The following is a 15281-nucleotide window of genomic DNA, read 5'->3' on the forward strand; positions in this document are numbered from 1 at the left end:
AAAAAAAAAAAATCTCAAAGGATTGTTATCTCCCTGTCCGCCTTGTCCCCATTTCTCCCAAATCCTCCCACCGCTCCTTCTCCCTGCGGACCACCCTGTGTTGGTGCAGCCCTTGCATCTCACCTAAGCAAAACTACAACAAGTTAGGGTCTTCCTCATATCCTAACCAACAGGTTGCTGACTGTTTCTTGCCTCGAATCAGGCTCAGAACCCCGTCCGATCGAGACCTCGAGTAGCTCCCGTTGCCGCGTTGAAAATCACCTCTACACCTTCTTGGTGAGAATGAAATCACCCGCTCCCGCCGAAGTGATGGGTATCGATATGCTCGTCAACGCAAAGGGCGGTGTTGCCAACCCACACCACACTATTCCATCCATTCCCTCTCCCGACCAAATCCACCTACCTCAGATTGCCGCCTCCCGGCCCATGACCGACCCCTTGGATCGATCCGTTTCTCCCCACGGCTCGATACATTCGACACATTCTCGATACTCGACGCCTAGATCGGGCGATATTCCCGACACGCTTCCTCGGTCATATCCTTCCCCAACCGCGATGCTTCATGCTCATGACCCCCAGCTCGGCGCACCCATGTCTCTGCCGAGCATGCCACCCACGAGTATAGCTCAACATTATCAGACCGAGTATAAGCCGGCCCCTGTCCTTCCAGGCACCTGGAACCAGTCCATCCAGCCCATGCCCACCCAACAACCCGCTCCTCAGCCGCCCGTGAAGGCATACCCGTGTAGCACTTGTGGGAAGGGTTTCGCCAGGCGTAGCGATCTGGCGCGACATGGTAAGGGAATTCTATATCTGGTATTCATATTTGTAGGTGCTAACGCCTGGAAATCTTAGAGCGCATTCACACCGGTCACCGACCTCATGTGTGTGATTACCCTGACTGCGGCAAGCAGTTCATTCAGCGATCTGCCCTGACGGTGCATTACCGCGTGCATACTGGCGAGAAACCGCATATGTGCGAGAGGTGTGGAAGGGTACGTATCATCGCTTCATCTCTTGTACAAACACAAGTTTTGCTAACTTTGCGCCCCGTAGACCTTCAGCGATAGCAGCTCGCTCGCTCGTCATCGACGTACCCATTCGGGTAACCGGCCTTACAAGTGCCCCTACGCCAACTGCCAAAAGACTTTTACTCGCCGTACAACTTTGACGAGACACCAGAACCAGCATATTGGCACGATAGAGGAGGCTGCTGCTGCTACTGCGGCGGCTCTTGCGTCCCGAATGAACGGCGTGAAAGGAATCAAGGCCGAGATAGAACAGCTGTCCAGCCACATCTCTCCCGTCACTACTCCTTCTCCTGGTCAAAGGAATTTGTCTATGTCTCCTAGTGCCCAGCTTGACGGAACTGGTCTTCCGAGGCAAGATTTCCAGCAGTATGTCACGAACAGCTCTCTCCCGGCCCACTTGAGGAGTGATATCCACATTGGCAGCCCAACTTCGACGACATCTGCTGGCTACAACCCTATCCGACCCACCTCCCACCCAACGAGCTACCCGCCTCCTACACTGGAGCCTAGCGTCGAGAGCCATAACTCCGGTCCCGGCAGCGCCAGCGGTAGCCCTCACATGAGCAGCCTTGGGTGGCAATCTCCCACCCATTCTGGCTCGCCTTCTCAAAGTAGCGCCAACGCTTTCATGTACCCTGATCCCGACTACCAAACAACGACGAACAATATGAATCAGTTCTATTACGCCCACACGGGTCAGATTCGCAGGCCCCAGAGCACGGAACCCAACTTGGTGTCCATCTCATGAAGTCAACATGACCGTCAACGTCGGTTTCCTTTGTCTTTTAAGGCTATTCTTTTGCCCTCTGGGGGCAAGCTCTGAGACCCTCTATGCAAAACAAGGAGGCCAACTCATCACATGCAGTGGGCTGGCCCCAACAACACCGTCACTCTTTATGCGCATAGACCCGGACTACAAACTAATAATTATCTACTGAACAACGACCACTCGATACCCCCTGTGTGTTAACTATTTTTCTTCTTCTCGACTCGGCACGAACATGCCTGGTCGATGAGCGGCCGACGATCTGCCCTCCTCAGGTTTTCAACTCGGCTGGTTTTTTTCCCTATCGAATACCTAATGACTTTCTTGACTCCTTACGGAGTCGAAACTCTCTCATCTCAATGTTCCCTTTACTATGTCCCTCAAAATAATATTTCCCCTCTCTTGTCGTTTTCATTTTCTCTTTTGTTGTGTCAATGGCGCGGAATAGATGGAACTCGTGTGAAATTTCTCTCCTTCACCTTTTTTTCCTCTTTGATTTTCTTCGATGTCTCTATGAAACAGAGTGGGCGGTTATCCCCTCTGTTGGGTTCGCTGGGAATCAAGGCGGGAAGGGAAAGGGCGGGAGTTTTTTTTTTTTTTTTGTGCTCTTTATTTCCTTTTCCTTTTTCTTTACGGTAGGGTAGCCTTCGCGCATGTGTGTTTCTTCCTCTCCCTTTTTGGACTTCGTCAAGTCTCAAGTCTCCGAAGTGTGTTGGTCTTTTTTCTCCTCTTTGTTGTCCTTTTTTCCAGTTCTGTAGATAGAAGGCAAAAAAGGGTGGGTAGCCCGAGCTACGAGGAGGGATTGATATGTGAAACGTCTTTTTGCGCAATATAGACTACCTCATTTTTTTTCTGTTCATGCACTTCTTCTGGATTTCTTGCTTCGTCTATGGTTATGGTTGAAGGATTCGACGACAGGGTGTATGTATGTAAATGCTGATATCAGTCCTGGCCAGTCTATATTCCGGAGAACAATGGATAGATGGTTCTTTTCTTTTCCTCGATTCGTTTAGTGTTGCCGATGTGTTGCTTGGTGATCTGTGACCCCGAAAATGAAAGCTAGAGGGAGAAATGCCGCCATCCATCACTCCTACGATATATCTCTGCAGTCTCTACAGTGGCGAGTGGGAATTGCGGCAAGAGATACGTCTATTGATTGTCTAGATCTCCTCGCCCCAAACGCGGAGAACCCATAAAGGAAACGAACAAGAGACCAAGACAAAAAAGAAAAAAGAAAAACCGAAACCAAACCAAATCAAACCGTATCTGGCGTGGAGTTGCCTCCCTCCTCGCCTGCTCTAAAACGCGAAGAGTCGAAAGAACCCAACCCATTTGATAAACTCTTTCTCCTCGAGACACCCTTTTTGCGCCGGATTCCCCTCAAAACGCCATGCTATGCTCCCCTTTTTTATAATTTTAAAAAAAACCGTCCTGCCTTGTCTGCTTGCCGCTGATGATCTCGAAATGTCATAGTACAAGGCCACCGAGTCTGTCTCTCTGCGGAGGAGGGATAGAGTGTGAGTGAGCCAGTCCGTGGAGGCTGGCTGTATATTAGCTCACCTGTTCCTCCCCCTAAGTGGCCATCAGAAGATCTCAAATGAGAACTGTTCCTTTATCGCTTAAGGTGGCTAAAGTCCTTGAGCACGCCCTCCATATGCGTGTTCGTAACCTTGCCAACCCTCTTGGTAGTCCGTTTCTTCTGCGGCTTAGGCTTAGCCGCGACGATCTTACCACCCGCAGTGGGGTCGTCGCTCGTAGGCTTCTGACCAACAGCCTGCAGCTTGCGCGGGAGTTCCTCGGGCTTAGGAATGGGGACGCGAAGCCACATGTTCTTAAACTCCGAGTCGATCTCGGACGAGAGGGAAGGGTCATCGAGATAGACGTGCTTCGGGTTATTCTCCTTCTTAGTGCGAATAACGAGGACCTTGTGCAGCTTCTCGAGCTCGGCGAGGGCGGGTTCGCAATCGGGCCATCCGTCCTTCAAGTCCTTGACGGCCACGCCCGAGGCGTCCTTGCGGTTCTGGAGAAACTTTAGGAGCGACGTCTTATCCTTGACTCCCGGGATGATGGGGCGGTAGGTGTATTTGCCCATGTTCCACTTCTGCTCCGTGACGTCGGGTTGAGGGATGAACTCGACGCGGGGGTGGCGACGGATCATCTCGGCGAAGGTCTCCTTGTACTGCTCTCCATGCTTCATGAGGCTCAGGTGGCCCAGGATGTCGTCGAGGGACTTGGGTCCGTTCTTCTCGCGCAGGTACGTCAGAGCAAAGTGCATCTGCGTGCCGATCTGGTCGCCGAAGCTCGTGTTCTCCGGCTGCGAGTAGACAATGTCCGTGCGCTTGCGCTTGCCCGGAGGCGTGCTCGTTGTCGCGGGTTCATTGCGCGAGGTGGTCGAGCCGATGGAAGGAGAGGGAGAGGCGGGGGCCCTGGGGACGGGGATGGTAGGCTTCTTCGTCTGGATCTTGGAGGCGGCCGAGTTGAGGGCGCCTTTGAACGCTGCCCGTTGGCTCTCCAGGTAGGACGACATGTTGTCGACGCGGCTGTGCGCGGCGCTGAAAGAAGAGGGCTCTGGGGTGTCTGCTTGGAGAGGGTCGGGGGAAGATAGATCGTCGTTGGAAATTCTGAGGTCGCCGAATTTGACGATTCTGACTCTCGGGACGGTCGTAGCCGTGGGGGACTCGGGCTCGCTGCTCTGTCCTACTCGGGAGCCGGAATGTTTCTGGAGGACGGATGGTGGCGATTGAGTGTGTTGAGCAGGGGTGCTTTGGCCAAAGTTTAAAGAGCTGGGGTTGTCTTTGGATTCCTTGGCATCACGTGATATAGCCTTCTCATCTGCACGTGATGGACTCTTCCAGGTGCCTGGTGGGCTGTTGAGCTCATCAACAAGGGTGAGCTCATCATCCAGATCCATGGTGGTGAGCTGCCAACAAGTTTGGATTGGGGAAACAGATGTCACTGCAGATGTGAAAGGAGGGAAATTCTCTGAAGTGTGTGTTTTTTTGCTTTAAATTTATTTCCTTATTATATTCATGAATATCATCCTATCTAAGAATCGTTTCTTGCGATCTAGCGATCTTAATTGCCAGGCCTCAGATTGATCCCGCTTACAAAGGTGTGGAAATGCCAAGTTCACATGCATGTGAGAGGTCCCTGAAGAGTCCGAGCTTCAAAATTAATCTGCCAAAGAGGACAGCTGGAAGAAACATTGAAACTTGGAAAAAATCGTTTTTTTATTATATCAAAAAAATATTAAACTGCATTGCAAAGCCTGGCCATCATAGGTTCCGTAAACTATCTGTCGCTTTGTTGTGTTGGTATCTTCTCCTGTTTCTAGTAAAAAGGAAAACCGAGAAAAGATATCGTGTCCCAATCAATCGTTTCCCAACCCGCCTTGCTAGAAGGTCTTCTTCTCCCAGGAAGCTAGAACTACCGGCTTCGTTCTTGTGATACCACGCCAATTTCTAATCAAACAAACGAGTGCGAGGAGAAGATGCAAGGCCATCCGTCCCCCGAGTAAAGAATGTCCTTTCTCCCAAATGCAATCGGCGCTACTCTCTATAAATTCGGGGGCTACCGTGTCATGATAGAGGTAGAGAGCTCTTTAAGCAGCGATAAGACCCTGCTTCTGGGCATATTGGTAGGCGAAGAAAGAGATGACACCGCCGATGAGGACGATGGCGTACGTGGCGACACCGATGCTGCTGGAGTCGGCAGTGACGGCGCTGCTGTACGAGGCGGAGGCCTTGGGAACGGGGTCACCGGGCTGAATTGACGATTTCCTCGCGTTAGTTGCGCGACGCGAGACAAGATATTGGGAGTAAATATTTTCCGGGATTGGATAGGATGGGGTGATTCAGACTCACCTTTCGGTTGATGGTACCGGTCTGAAGGGTCTTCAGGAGTTCCCTGGCCTCGTCGCTGTGACCGACATCCTCGAACGCCTCGGTGGCATCTTGACCGCCAACATCTAGAAGGACTTCCTCACCACCACTGCGATAGCGAAGCGGGCATATGTAAGCGACCGAAAATCCGACGGAGTGGCGGGCGAATTTTGGGGTTGAAAAAAAAAAGGAGGCCGGCGCGAAACCGCGGGGTGGCTCCCCCCGAAAAATTGGCATTGGAGAACTTACGGATGCTCATCGATGAACTTTGTGCAATCGTAGACCTTGTCGTGGATGACCATGTAGAGGCTATCCTTGGTGTTGTGTCCAGCGACGTCTTGGTAGGTGAACTCGGACATTTTGGTGGTTTGTTGAGGAAAGGTTCGGGATTTAGAAAAAAGAAAAAGTGAGAGTTGCAGGGTCCTCTGAAACAAAGAACAAGGACGAGTCTCGAGACGAATTGGCGGAGAGGCGCAATGGGAGGAGACAAAAGCTTCAAGAGAGAAACGCTCGGAATGGGAACGGAAACGGAACAGATGTGTATACAGAACCGAGGTCAGGCAGAAGGAAGTGGAAGGGAAGGGAAAGGATGGTCAGCGCGGCAAGCAAAGGGAAGGTGAAGAAATATTAGAGCGAGCGAGCTGGAATTCCTCCGAAGTAAATGCAAAAGTCGAACGGGTTGGGTGGAGACGGTTCCGTGCACCGAGAAATTAGTAGTACGATTGCTGTCGATTGATCCCTGGTCCAGGTCCTTCCAAGCCAATGGTCAGGGGCGTTGGGCCAATCATAGAAGTTAGAATTCAACTGATTCCCAGCGATCTCTGCCTCTATCTCTATTCTAAGTGATTGTCGGCGACCCACACGTCGCAGAGCTCCAACTCAACTGTCGGAATTGATGACTAAGATGGGCTGTCCAACGAATCTGCTTCTCCGCGCTAGTATGGTACACCTATACCGGGATCGTAAACGTTAGTGCGAGAAATCATTGCCACCACCTAATGTATCCCGAATCAAGTGGTATTCGGGTATATCTTCTAAAACTTTATATTTAAAAATACTTGCCTAATACTTGTAATGAGGTATGTCAGGTGGTAGATCTGATCTCCCACGCTAACGTATAAGATCCCGGTAGAGGTTTACCCTGTTCCACGGCAAGTGACTTCCAACGCTTGTGGGTGTGGGGTTGCCCCTCAAATTCGGGATGTGCTTCGCGGCATTTGGGCTCAGTTCATAGTACAGGGTTGCCGCAGTGGTGAGCGACCCGGCTAGTGGTCCCGGCTAGAAAGGGACTGCAAACCTATCTCCTGGAGCTCCCACCACCGATATCCTGGCCTAACCTGTAACTCGTCACCTTCTCCCACTCGATCTTTTGCCTCGTTACCGGTAGCTGTCTTCGTAGGTTCTTGAATGCACCCTCGCTCAGGCCTGTGAATGCCCTGTTCACCTCCTCCTGATACTTCTTCTCGGCCGCTGATATTTCCTTCACGATACCACTGCCAGTGCCGGAAGCGATCGAGACTGAAATCGGTCTGTTGGTCAGAAGGCGGACATTGCCGTCCTCGTAATAGTGCACATCGATTTTAATCGAGCCTTCGAGGTTTCCGGATGAGGGATCGAAGATATAGAACGATCTCCATCGTCCATTCCTGCATGCACATTGTCAGCAAGCACCGTATCATAAACCCCCCACATTATCTCCGATCCCGACATACCAGAAGTTGTTCGGGCTGTACTTGTTGGCAACAATGATGATTGCAACCTTGGAGTCGTTTTCGATGGGATAGACACCGTATGTAGCATTGGGGTAATGCTCGCCAACGTAGGTTCCGAGACTCTTCAACACGGAGGTCCTATCACCTTCATTAGCACAACATATGCGAAGAAATTGTCGGCTTCGGGGAAACGCACACGAGGTCGGTGTGGGAGCTATCTAGGACATGGGACTGTACGGCGCTTGCTTGCTGTATGATGCGTTAGCGAGGCGACACCGGCAAGATGGATGCTATCCGACGTACTCGCTTCTGGTGGTCGAAGTGGAAGCTGGACGAGCTTCCGACGTCGTAATACCTCCCGTCGCCGAGGGAGCTGTGTGAACTAACGATGACCTTTCAACTTCGCGTCAGAATGCTGTTGATATCCCTAGGTCCCGGGAACTGCCTCACATGCTGACTGCCCCCGGGCAGCTTAACCGTTGTGAACTGTTCTTCATTGTACTTCTCGAAGGCAGGGCCGAGTTTGGCGACGACGTGGGGGTTCGATATCGTAAGGGCCTTGATATCTGCATTCCAGCTTGTCAGACTTTCGTTCTCAATCCGGACGCGGTGTTCGTGTTCGTACCTGCAATGACGTCGTCGAGCTTCGCTCGTTAGCTCGTGCTTCGAGGCAAAAAGGGGGAACTGTCAACATACTTCGCCTGGAGGGGCTCCTTCGACAAAGGAGGAAATTGTGTCGATGTGGTCCATTGGAACGGGGGACTCTCCAAGTCAACCGACGCAAACGGATGGAGATTCAGGCGTAAACGAACGAAGAGATGAGGCTACGAAGCTGGATAACTCGAAGACGTTCTGCTGATGCGGGGCACAATCAGGTTGCGACGAGAACTCCGCATTCGGGTAGGTGGGCTGAAGATTAATTGTTAGTGAGCAACTTGGACCACATGGTGGGGTTTCTCCTCTAAATACCGTACATCCATACCAGTGACCAATCAATCATCACCCTTTGTCTCGGGTGTTCCTTTTGTGGATTCACCGCATTGATATAGGGGCCATCAGGGACGTCCCCATTCCTCGATTTATATATATAAAGGATATGCAAAACGACCTCTTTTGCCGCTTTTTAACCCATACCTTCTGCTCTCGGAGGAATCATTCTTTGTTTCTGTGGAACCAGCTTTCGAGTCAGTTGCAGATGTCCTCCCGAGGGGCAGACACCTCAATCTCTTGAAACAGGCTTGCCTCCGGTTTTAGCTGGGGTGTGTAGAATGGTGGTAGAGGGAGTCTGTCACTTAGAACCGTTACTAGAGGTCATCAATAGCGTACCCATCATCCTCTAGAAAGAGGCTGAGGAAACTCTCGACGGTAACCATTGTTAGCCCGGTAGTCGAAGAATGTCCCTTTAAAGATATCTCGGATACTGAATTGTACTATCTAATATTGATGTTCTCTAAGCTCTGTAAGAGTGCCTAAAGAATTGGGTTTGCGGGTGTTCACATTTCAACTCCTTCGGTGGTCTCGAGGACAGACCAGAGTGTCATGTGACATCGCGTCGATTCGGCGGCTGAGTTTCATGATTGTCAATCACGGTCCCCCGCGTCATTTTCCCCCTTCTCGTTTTTAACATCCAGCGACGAAGCATAAAACCCCGACTCTACTGACATTCTATATATTTGATGCAAGCATAATGCCACCTAGAAAGCGAGCTGCTTCCACTACCATAGACGAACCTCGACGGTCGCGTCGCATTTCATCAAATGTGAAGAAGAGCAACTATTTTGAGGAGGATGACGACTCCGAGGACCCTCTGACAACCTCTAATGTAAAGAAGCGAAAGGGCAAATCGGCGCCCGCAAGTAAACGCAAGCAGGAAGTCGATGACGGCTTGTCCGATGAGTATCAAGACAATGCTGCCGACCAAGATGAGGATGAAGACGGGGGCGAAGAAGAAGAAAATGATGATGATGATGGAGATGAGGACGAGTTTGCCACCAAGGTCACCGTGGTCAAACTCGAAACCCTGAGGCCCGATGGTGGGGTCGAGTACGCCGATGACTTTGTCCATAAGAACACGATGCTTTTCTTGAAAGATCTGAAGGAGAACAATGAGAGGTCGTGGCTCAAATGTAAGCCTCTAGCAGTATAGATCAGATGTTAATGTTGCCACTAACAGCAGGCCTCTAGCGAACGATCGGGAGTTCCGGAGAGCTCAGCAGGACTGGGAGTCATTCGTCATGAGCTTCACGTCAAAACTCTCTGGCCTAGATTTCACGATCCCGGAGTTGCCCGCGAGAGATGTCGTCTTCCGCATATATAGGGATACAAGGTTCAGCAAGGACCCGACGCCATACAAGGTAAACTACAAGCCGTTTCAGCGAACGTGCAAGCATATGGCTAATACCGTATAGCCTCACTTTTCAGCAGCCTGGTAAGTCAAGCCGATTACTAAAATTTTCTCCCAGCTGACGGCTCTCAAGGTCTCGCACTGGGAGGAAAGGACCGTTTGCATGTTACTATATCCATGCTGAACCAGGGAATTGCTTCGTCGGCGGCGGCCTGTGGCATCCCGAGAATGAATCCATTTACAAAATCCGAGAGAGCATTGACGAGCGACCTCGGCGATGGCGGCGCATCCTCAACAACGCAGGCTTGAAAAAACACTTTCTTCCCGATGCCAGCAAGAGCTCCAGCGCAGACGTTGCTCTGAAGGCATTTGCTGCTCGGAACAAGGAAAATGCCATGAAAGTGGGGCCAAAGGTAATCGATAATTCCTCGTTCTGAGACTTGAGGAATGCTAACGAGGGTGTCTTGAAGGGCATTCGTGCCGATCATCGTGACCTGGAACTCTTCAAACTGAGAAACTACGTTCTGAGCAAGAAAGTCGCAGATAACGTTATTTTCGGGCCAGGTTCCCAGGAAAAGCTCGTAGACATCTTTACGCCGATGGTGCCGTTTGTAAGTCTTCCTTTTCTCGCATTCTATCTTCAAGACAGATCTAAGATGGTGGATTTCAGGTATCATTCTTGAACAGCATTGTTAGACCCGACCCAAACGTCGATGGGGACTTTGACTCGGGCGACGATGAGGAGTAGAGAATTCTTGGGCGGGCATCTCTGTGCTTGGGTATATTGGATATGGCCTGTGTGTTTCTGTAGGCGTTTGGTTGGATTCAATATTTAAGGTTTGAGAGGGTTCATAACGCATGTGCAACAATTGAAGCTTCTTCCCAATGAACTGGTTCTGAAAACTTTTCTTGCATGATTGCTAGTTCAGCCTCAGAGTAGGAACATGCACATCATGAGCTCGTCACCAAACAGAGCGGCCTGCTAATGAATGGCTTTGGGTTGACAGCTTAGAGAGCTAAATGGTTTCGCTTAGCGTTCCACCACATCTGGCAGCCGACCAGGCCCAAGCCGGATCAGGGGATTCTGCGGAGAAAACAAGCGCTGTCATTGAACACAAGAACGTTTCCAAGAACAAAGCCACCAGGAATTCAATGGCCTGGAACATTTCAATCTTGGTGGTGAGCGCAGGAATGCTCCTCCTGATTGGATCACGTAAAGGGGGTCGGGCGCGAAATCACAAATCACGTGATCAACAAGTGGCTTAAGCTTCTCCCAGATATTGATGTTACTCCCCACCACACCAACCAACCAAGTGTACCTGGAGCCTGTGGATTGGTACGTTGCAGGGGGCGATGTATTTTTGACGCAATGTTATTCGGCGGCCAGCAAAACCAGGCAACTTGGGTGGTCCTGGTTGCCAGCACGCGTTGTGTACATCTGTGAAGGAGAAGGCGGGAGTGTTTCAATGTTGTTATCACCACAACCACCACCATCCCTACCTCCCGCCTCGTCGATTCACGCAGCCCACTACGTCGATACACGCACACACAATAATACCCATTCTATTACTCTACCAGGCCAACACCCGCCAGCCTGGCTGAATTGAATTGATCTTTGGGCGAGAATAGCTCTTGTCTTTTCGTCGTATTTTTTTTTGAGGTGTCGTGAACCAACCTCTCGCATGCCAATGTATGTCGGGCGCTTATTTACAAACGTGCCTCGCTCGTTATTTTTTTTGTCCTCTTATTTCTCTTACATTCCTCCCCATGGCAAACTAACAAGTCTTCCTTTGTTAGAATCGCCGATTGCCGCTGGGCTTCTTAAAGTGTCTCCCCGCAAATCCCCCAGGCACCGCAAGACGTGGTGAGCACGCCGCCACGTCTTTCCAGGCTTCTCCATCATGGATGCCCGGTTGCGGCTCGTCTATGACTTTCTCGACAACGACCTCTACGAGAACGCACTGTTCGTCACCGAAAGGCTACATGCTCTCGACTCCGATAACTCGTCATGGATACATCTCATGTCTCTGTCTTGCCTTCGGCTGGGTCGTGTTGCCCTCGCAGCGGAACATAGTCGAGAGAGAGGTCTAAGTGGCCATCACCTTGGATGCTCCTATGTCTTTGCACAGGCATGTTTGCGTCAGAAGAACTATTCGGATGGCATAACGGCTCTGAGGCAAGCTCAGCGATTGTGGACTGGTATTCTCCCCCCCAACAGCTGCGCTCACAAACGAGAGTCGGCGCGTGATTGCTGACATTTTGCGTCTCAGATGACCATGCCGTATCCGAGCGATTCGCCCCCGACCTCGCAGCTGTGAACAGACTCCTTGGGAAACTCTACAAAGCGAGTGGAGACGTCAAGTCTTCTATAGCCAGCCATGTTGCAGCCCTCGAGGCAAACCCCTTCATGTGGGACGCATTCACAGACCTTTGCGATAATGGTGAGGATACCGTTTCGCGTGCATGCTGGATACAGAATTACTAATGATGGTCACAGGTGTTCAACTTCGCGTGGCTAATGTATTCAAGCTACGAGATAGCTCCAACAACAAGGCCGATCACGGCAAGCTAACAAAGTCGGCGCCATCCGAAGTGAACGCCACTAATCCGGCAGCTAAAGCGAATTCGCTTCGACCCGGCCACTCCTTCGACTCTGGTCTACGTGAAGCCATGCAACAGCCATTTTGCATCTCCCGGAATGATGCGCCGGTTGGCGACGAGAATATGGACACTACGGAGCCGCGGAATCTCCGTAGCGTGTCTGGAGATATTCCCATGGGTTATTCGGGAATAGCGATACCTTCGCTCTCTAAAAAGAGACAACGCTCCGTTCTCGATGCTCCGCCGGCGGAGGTATCTTCGGGGTCGACCAGGAAAGAAAACGATGTTTTCACAAGCAGATATGCTAGCTCGTCACTGACGTTAGCTCCTCAGCGGAGGAGCGCCCGATTGCTGAACCAAACGGCACCGTCGAATGGCCTATCTGATCGGTCAACGACCGACTCCGCTATAACACGAGATGCCCTTAAGCGGCTAGCGAGGCCGAGAAACCCTGTACGTCCGATAGAACGGAAGACATCGGCTCTAAACCGTGCTGCAAACGCTATCCGGTCGTCGACGGCGGGTGCGACGCGTGATTCGAAGACGACGGGGCCTTCTTCACCGACGCCGGCAGGGAAATCTGCTCACCCGGCAAGACTGACGTCTGTCGCCGCTGCAGCGGCGGCGCTAGATCAGGAGAAATTGCAGGCTTTGATGAACCTGCTGCTGAAACTAGGCACAGGTTATTATCACCTTAGCCAATTCCAGCCGCAAGCGTGCATTGATGCTTTATCATCACTTCCCTCCGAGCAGCATATGACGCCGTGGGTTTTGTCAAAGGTCGCAAGGGCGCAGTATGAGATGATGTCGTACAAGCAGGCCAAGTCAACATTCCAGGTGCTACGGAAGATAGCTCCGTCCTGGCTGGAGGACATGGAAGTTTATTCGACGGTGTTGTGGCATCTCAAAGACGACGTGGAACTTGCATTTTTAGGCCACGAGCTTTCCGATGATCATTACCTTGCACCGCAGACTTGGTGCGCCGTGGGAAACTCATTCTCTCTGCAACGTTGCCACCAGGAAGCGATTAAGTGCTTCAGGAGAGCGGGTCAGCTAGAACCCCAGCTTGCTTACTCGTACTCCCTCCTTGGACATGAACATTTTGAGGCGGAGGAATACGGCGAGGCGACGACGGCGTTCCGGAGGGCGCTGCAGGTGGATCCTCGTCATTACTCGGCTTGGGTTGGTTTGGGACGTGTGCAAGAGAGACTGGGCCAAGGCGAGAAGGCGCTCAAATACTACCGGTCTGCGGAGAAGGTTAATCCAAATAACGCTGCATTGCTGACCTACATTGCAAGGGTAAGTCGAGTCTTATCGATGTCTTGTCCTAGGATACGGCGACACTGACATTATGCCCTTTTCCCTTTAGGTACTCGAGAAGATGGGCAAGCACAGGCCAGCGCTTAGCTATCTGCGGCGCGGCACTGAGCTTGAACCTCCAGAGAACCTTGGTAGCCTGATTAGGCTGCAGACGGCACGACTCTACTTGCGTCTCGGTCAACCTCTAGAAGCCTTAAGGGACCTCCAATTGGTGCAGCAGATGGCACCCGATGAACCAAGTGTTCACTTCTTGCTAGGGCAGGCCTTTTCCATGTCCGGCCCTGCGAAGAGAGGAGAGGCGTTGCGGTCATACACGAACGCCCTCAGCCTTGATCCTTCTGTAAGTTTCCAGCCCTCCAGCAGGTCACCAAAAAGACGTACCTAACAGATATTACAGAATGAAACCATAAAAGATGCGATTATGATGCTTGGCGGTGGCCACTAAGTATCACTCGATGGGGAACGTTAAAGTAATTGTTCGACACTGATACTGTACTTATAGCATGTTGGGTTTGATTTCTTGTTCTGTCTGCTTTTTTTATCCGTGCAAGGGGACCGTCATATTTTCTGGAACGAAGTTTTTTCTTCGGAGTCGGGATGGGGCAAACTGAGATGCATTTCTTGGAGGGCATGCAAACAACGCACGACGGGTTCTGGGAAACAATTCGCATTGTGTGGGAGTATTTAAGGGCGCATTGCACATTTTTTAAATGTACCTTAATGGAGAAGGAGTAGGAAGCAGGGCGGTGGGATGGGCTACATGTTGGATGACGTATAGGAGTCCTCGGGAGGCTGTACTATGGAGGGAAGGATCAAAGTATAAAGTCGTTGCTGGTATCTTTCTTCGTCCTCGTGCGTTTGCCTCATCTTGGAGAGTAACCATGCTTGGCTTCCTCGCGGGCTGAGACGGGCGGGACCGTCCCGACTGCTGCCGCATCCACAAACCTTGTAAGGAACTTGGAAGGGGGTCGATGTGCCTGGACAAGATGAGAGCAGAGCCAGATACCCAATCGGGCTACTCCCATCGAACGGTCGAACGGCCCGGGAAGTTCAGGGTGGGCAGGCCAGGATCCTACACCGTGTCCGCGAGATCTATCCCTGTTTTCAGTTGGAGACCCGGCAGCTCACTCGGTTTGGGACACCAGAGATTTGGAGAGAGCGGACTGGCAGAACCCCCCCTTTTTCTGCGTTCTTCCTTGCTACCGTCTTAGAAGAAGTGCCAACTAAGCAATGAGCGCGGGTTCTCTTGCAGCATTTAGTTGCCCGTTTGCTACGTTCTATCTAGCTACAAAGGTATCTTACGTTCGAGTCACCGAGCTCCCGTCAGTTGTTATCCGCCGGCCTGGGACCTTCAGCGGCGGACAGGCACATCAACACAATGTGTTACTCTGGTAGGGTTAGAGTAGAGTCCCTCGGTTTTATTCCCGCGTGTAACTCGAACGGGAGCGAGCCAACTACAATCGTAGGTTGCTGATCTTGGTCCCATAGACCCGGCTAGTCCATTGGTGATTCTCAATGCGGACTGGTGTACCGAGGATATTCAAGGGCTTAAATCTAAAATAGACCAACCGCGAAGAAACCCGTAAATGAGCAACCACCAGAGCAATCATCCAGGGGCGGTTATCC

At 51.4% G+C, this 15281-nt stretch overlaps 5 protein-coding genes and 1 pseudogene across 5 annotated transcripts; 3 read left to right on the plus strand and 3 right to left on the minus strand.

Annotated features, from left to right (window-relative positions):
- Positions 1-309: 309 nt before the first annotated feature.
- SAPIO_CDS8197 (Uncharacterized protein) lies at positions 310-1779 on the plus strand (the record flags this gene model as incomplete). The annotated part of the gene is made up of 3 exons (XM_016789886.1): positions 310-796; positions 856-995; positions 1057-1779. The coding sequence occupies 3 exons, from the start codon at positions 310-312 to the stop codon at positions 1777-1779; spliced, it is 1350 nt and encodes a 449-aa protein (XP_016640149.1).
- A 1630-nt stretch (positions 1780-3409) lies between these two features.
- SAPIO_CDS8198 lies at positions 3410-4708 on the minus strand (annotated as a pseudogene; the record flags this gene model as incomplete).
- Positions 4709-5398: 690 nt separating this feature from the next.
- On the minus strand, positions 5399-6037 carry SAPIO_CDS8199 (Delta(8)-fatty-acid desaturase; the record flags this gene model as incomplete). Its single annotated transcript, XM_016789887.1, has 3 exons — positions 5399-5560; positions 5661-5787; positions 5928-6037. 3 exons carry the CDS (start codon positions 6035-6037, stop codon positions 5399-5401), a joined length of 399 nt encoding a protein of 132 aa, XP_016640150.1.
- Positions 6038-6975: 938 nt separating this feature from the next.
- On the minus strand, positions 6976-8140 carry SAPIO_CDS8200 (uncharacterized protein; the record flags this gene model as incomplete). The annotated part of the gene is made up of 7 exons (XM_016789888.1): positions 6976-7324; positions 7391-7528; positions 7587-7639; positions 7694-7783; positions 7841-7956; positions 8016-8034; positions 8087-8140. 7 exons carry the CDS (start codon positions 8138-8140, stop codon positions 6976-6978), a joined length of 819 nt encoding a protein of 272 aa, XP_016640151.1.
- A 937-nt stretch (positions 8141-9077) lies between these two features.
- Positions 9078-10482, plus strand: SAPIO_CDS8201 (uncharacterized protein; the record flags this gene model as incomplete). The annotated part of the gene is made up of 6 exons (XM_016789889.1): positions 9078-9516; positions 9575-9744; positions 9812-9818; positions 9924-10147; positions 10205-10345; positions 10405-10482. The coding sequence occupies 6 exons, from the start codon at positions 9078-9080 to the stop codon at positions 10480-10482; spliced, it is 1059 nt and encodes a 352-aa protein (XP_016640152.1).
- A 1153-nt stretch (positions 10483-11635) lies between these two features.
- Positions 11636-14100, plus strand: SAPIO_CDS8202 (uncharacterized protein; the record flags this gene model as incomplete). Its single annotated transcript, XM_016789890.1, has 5 exons — positions 11636-11933; positions 12005-12175; positions 12232-13634; positions 13705-13995; positions 14053-14100. The coding sequence occupies 5 exons, from the start codon at positions 11636-11638 to the stop codon at positions 14098-14100; spliced, it is 2211 nt and encodes a 736-aa protein (XP_016640153.1).
- Between the last annotated feature and the right edge of the window lie 1181 nt (positions 14101-15281).

Source organism: Scedosporium apiospermum (genome assembly GCF_000732125.1).
Source record: "Scedosporium apiospermum strain IHEM 14462 chromosome Unknown SEQ_SAPIO_0121, whole genome shotgun sequence".
In the NCBI taxonomy this organism is placed as follows: Eukaryota; Fungi; Ascomycota; class Sordariomycetes; order Microascales; family Microascaceae; genus Scedosporium; species Scedosporium apiospermum.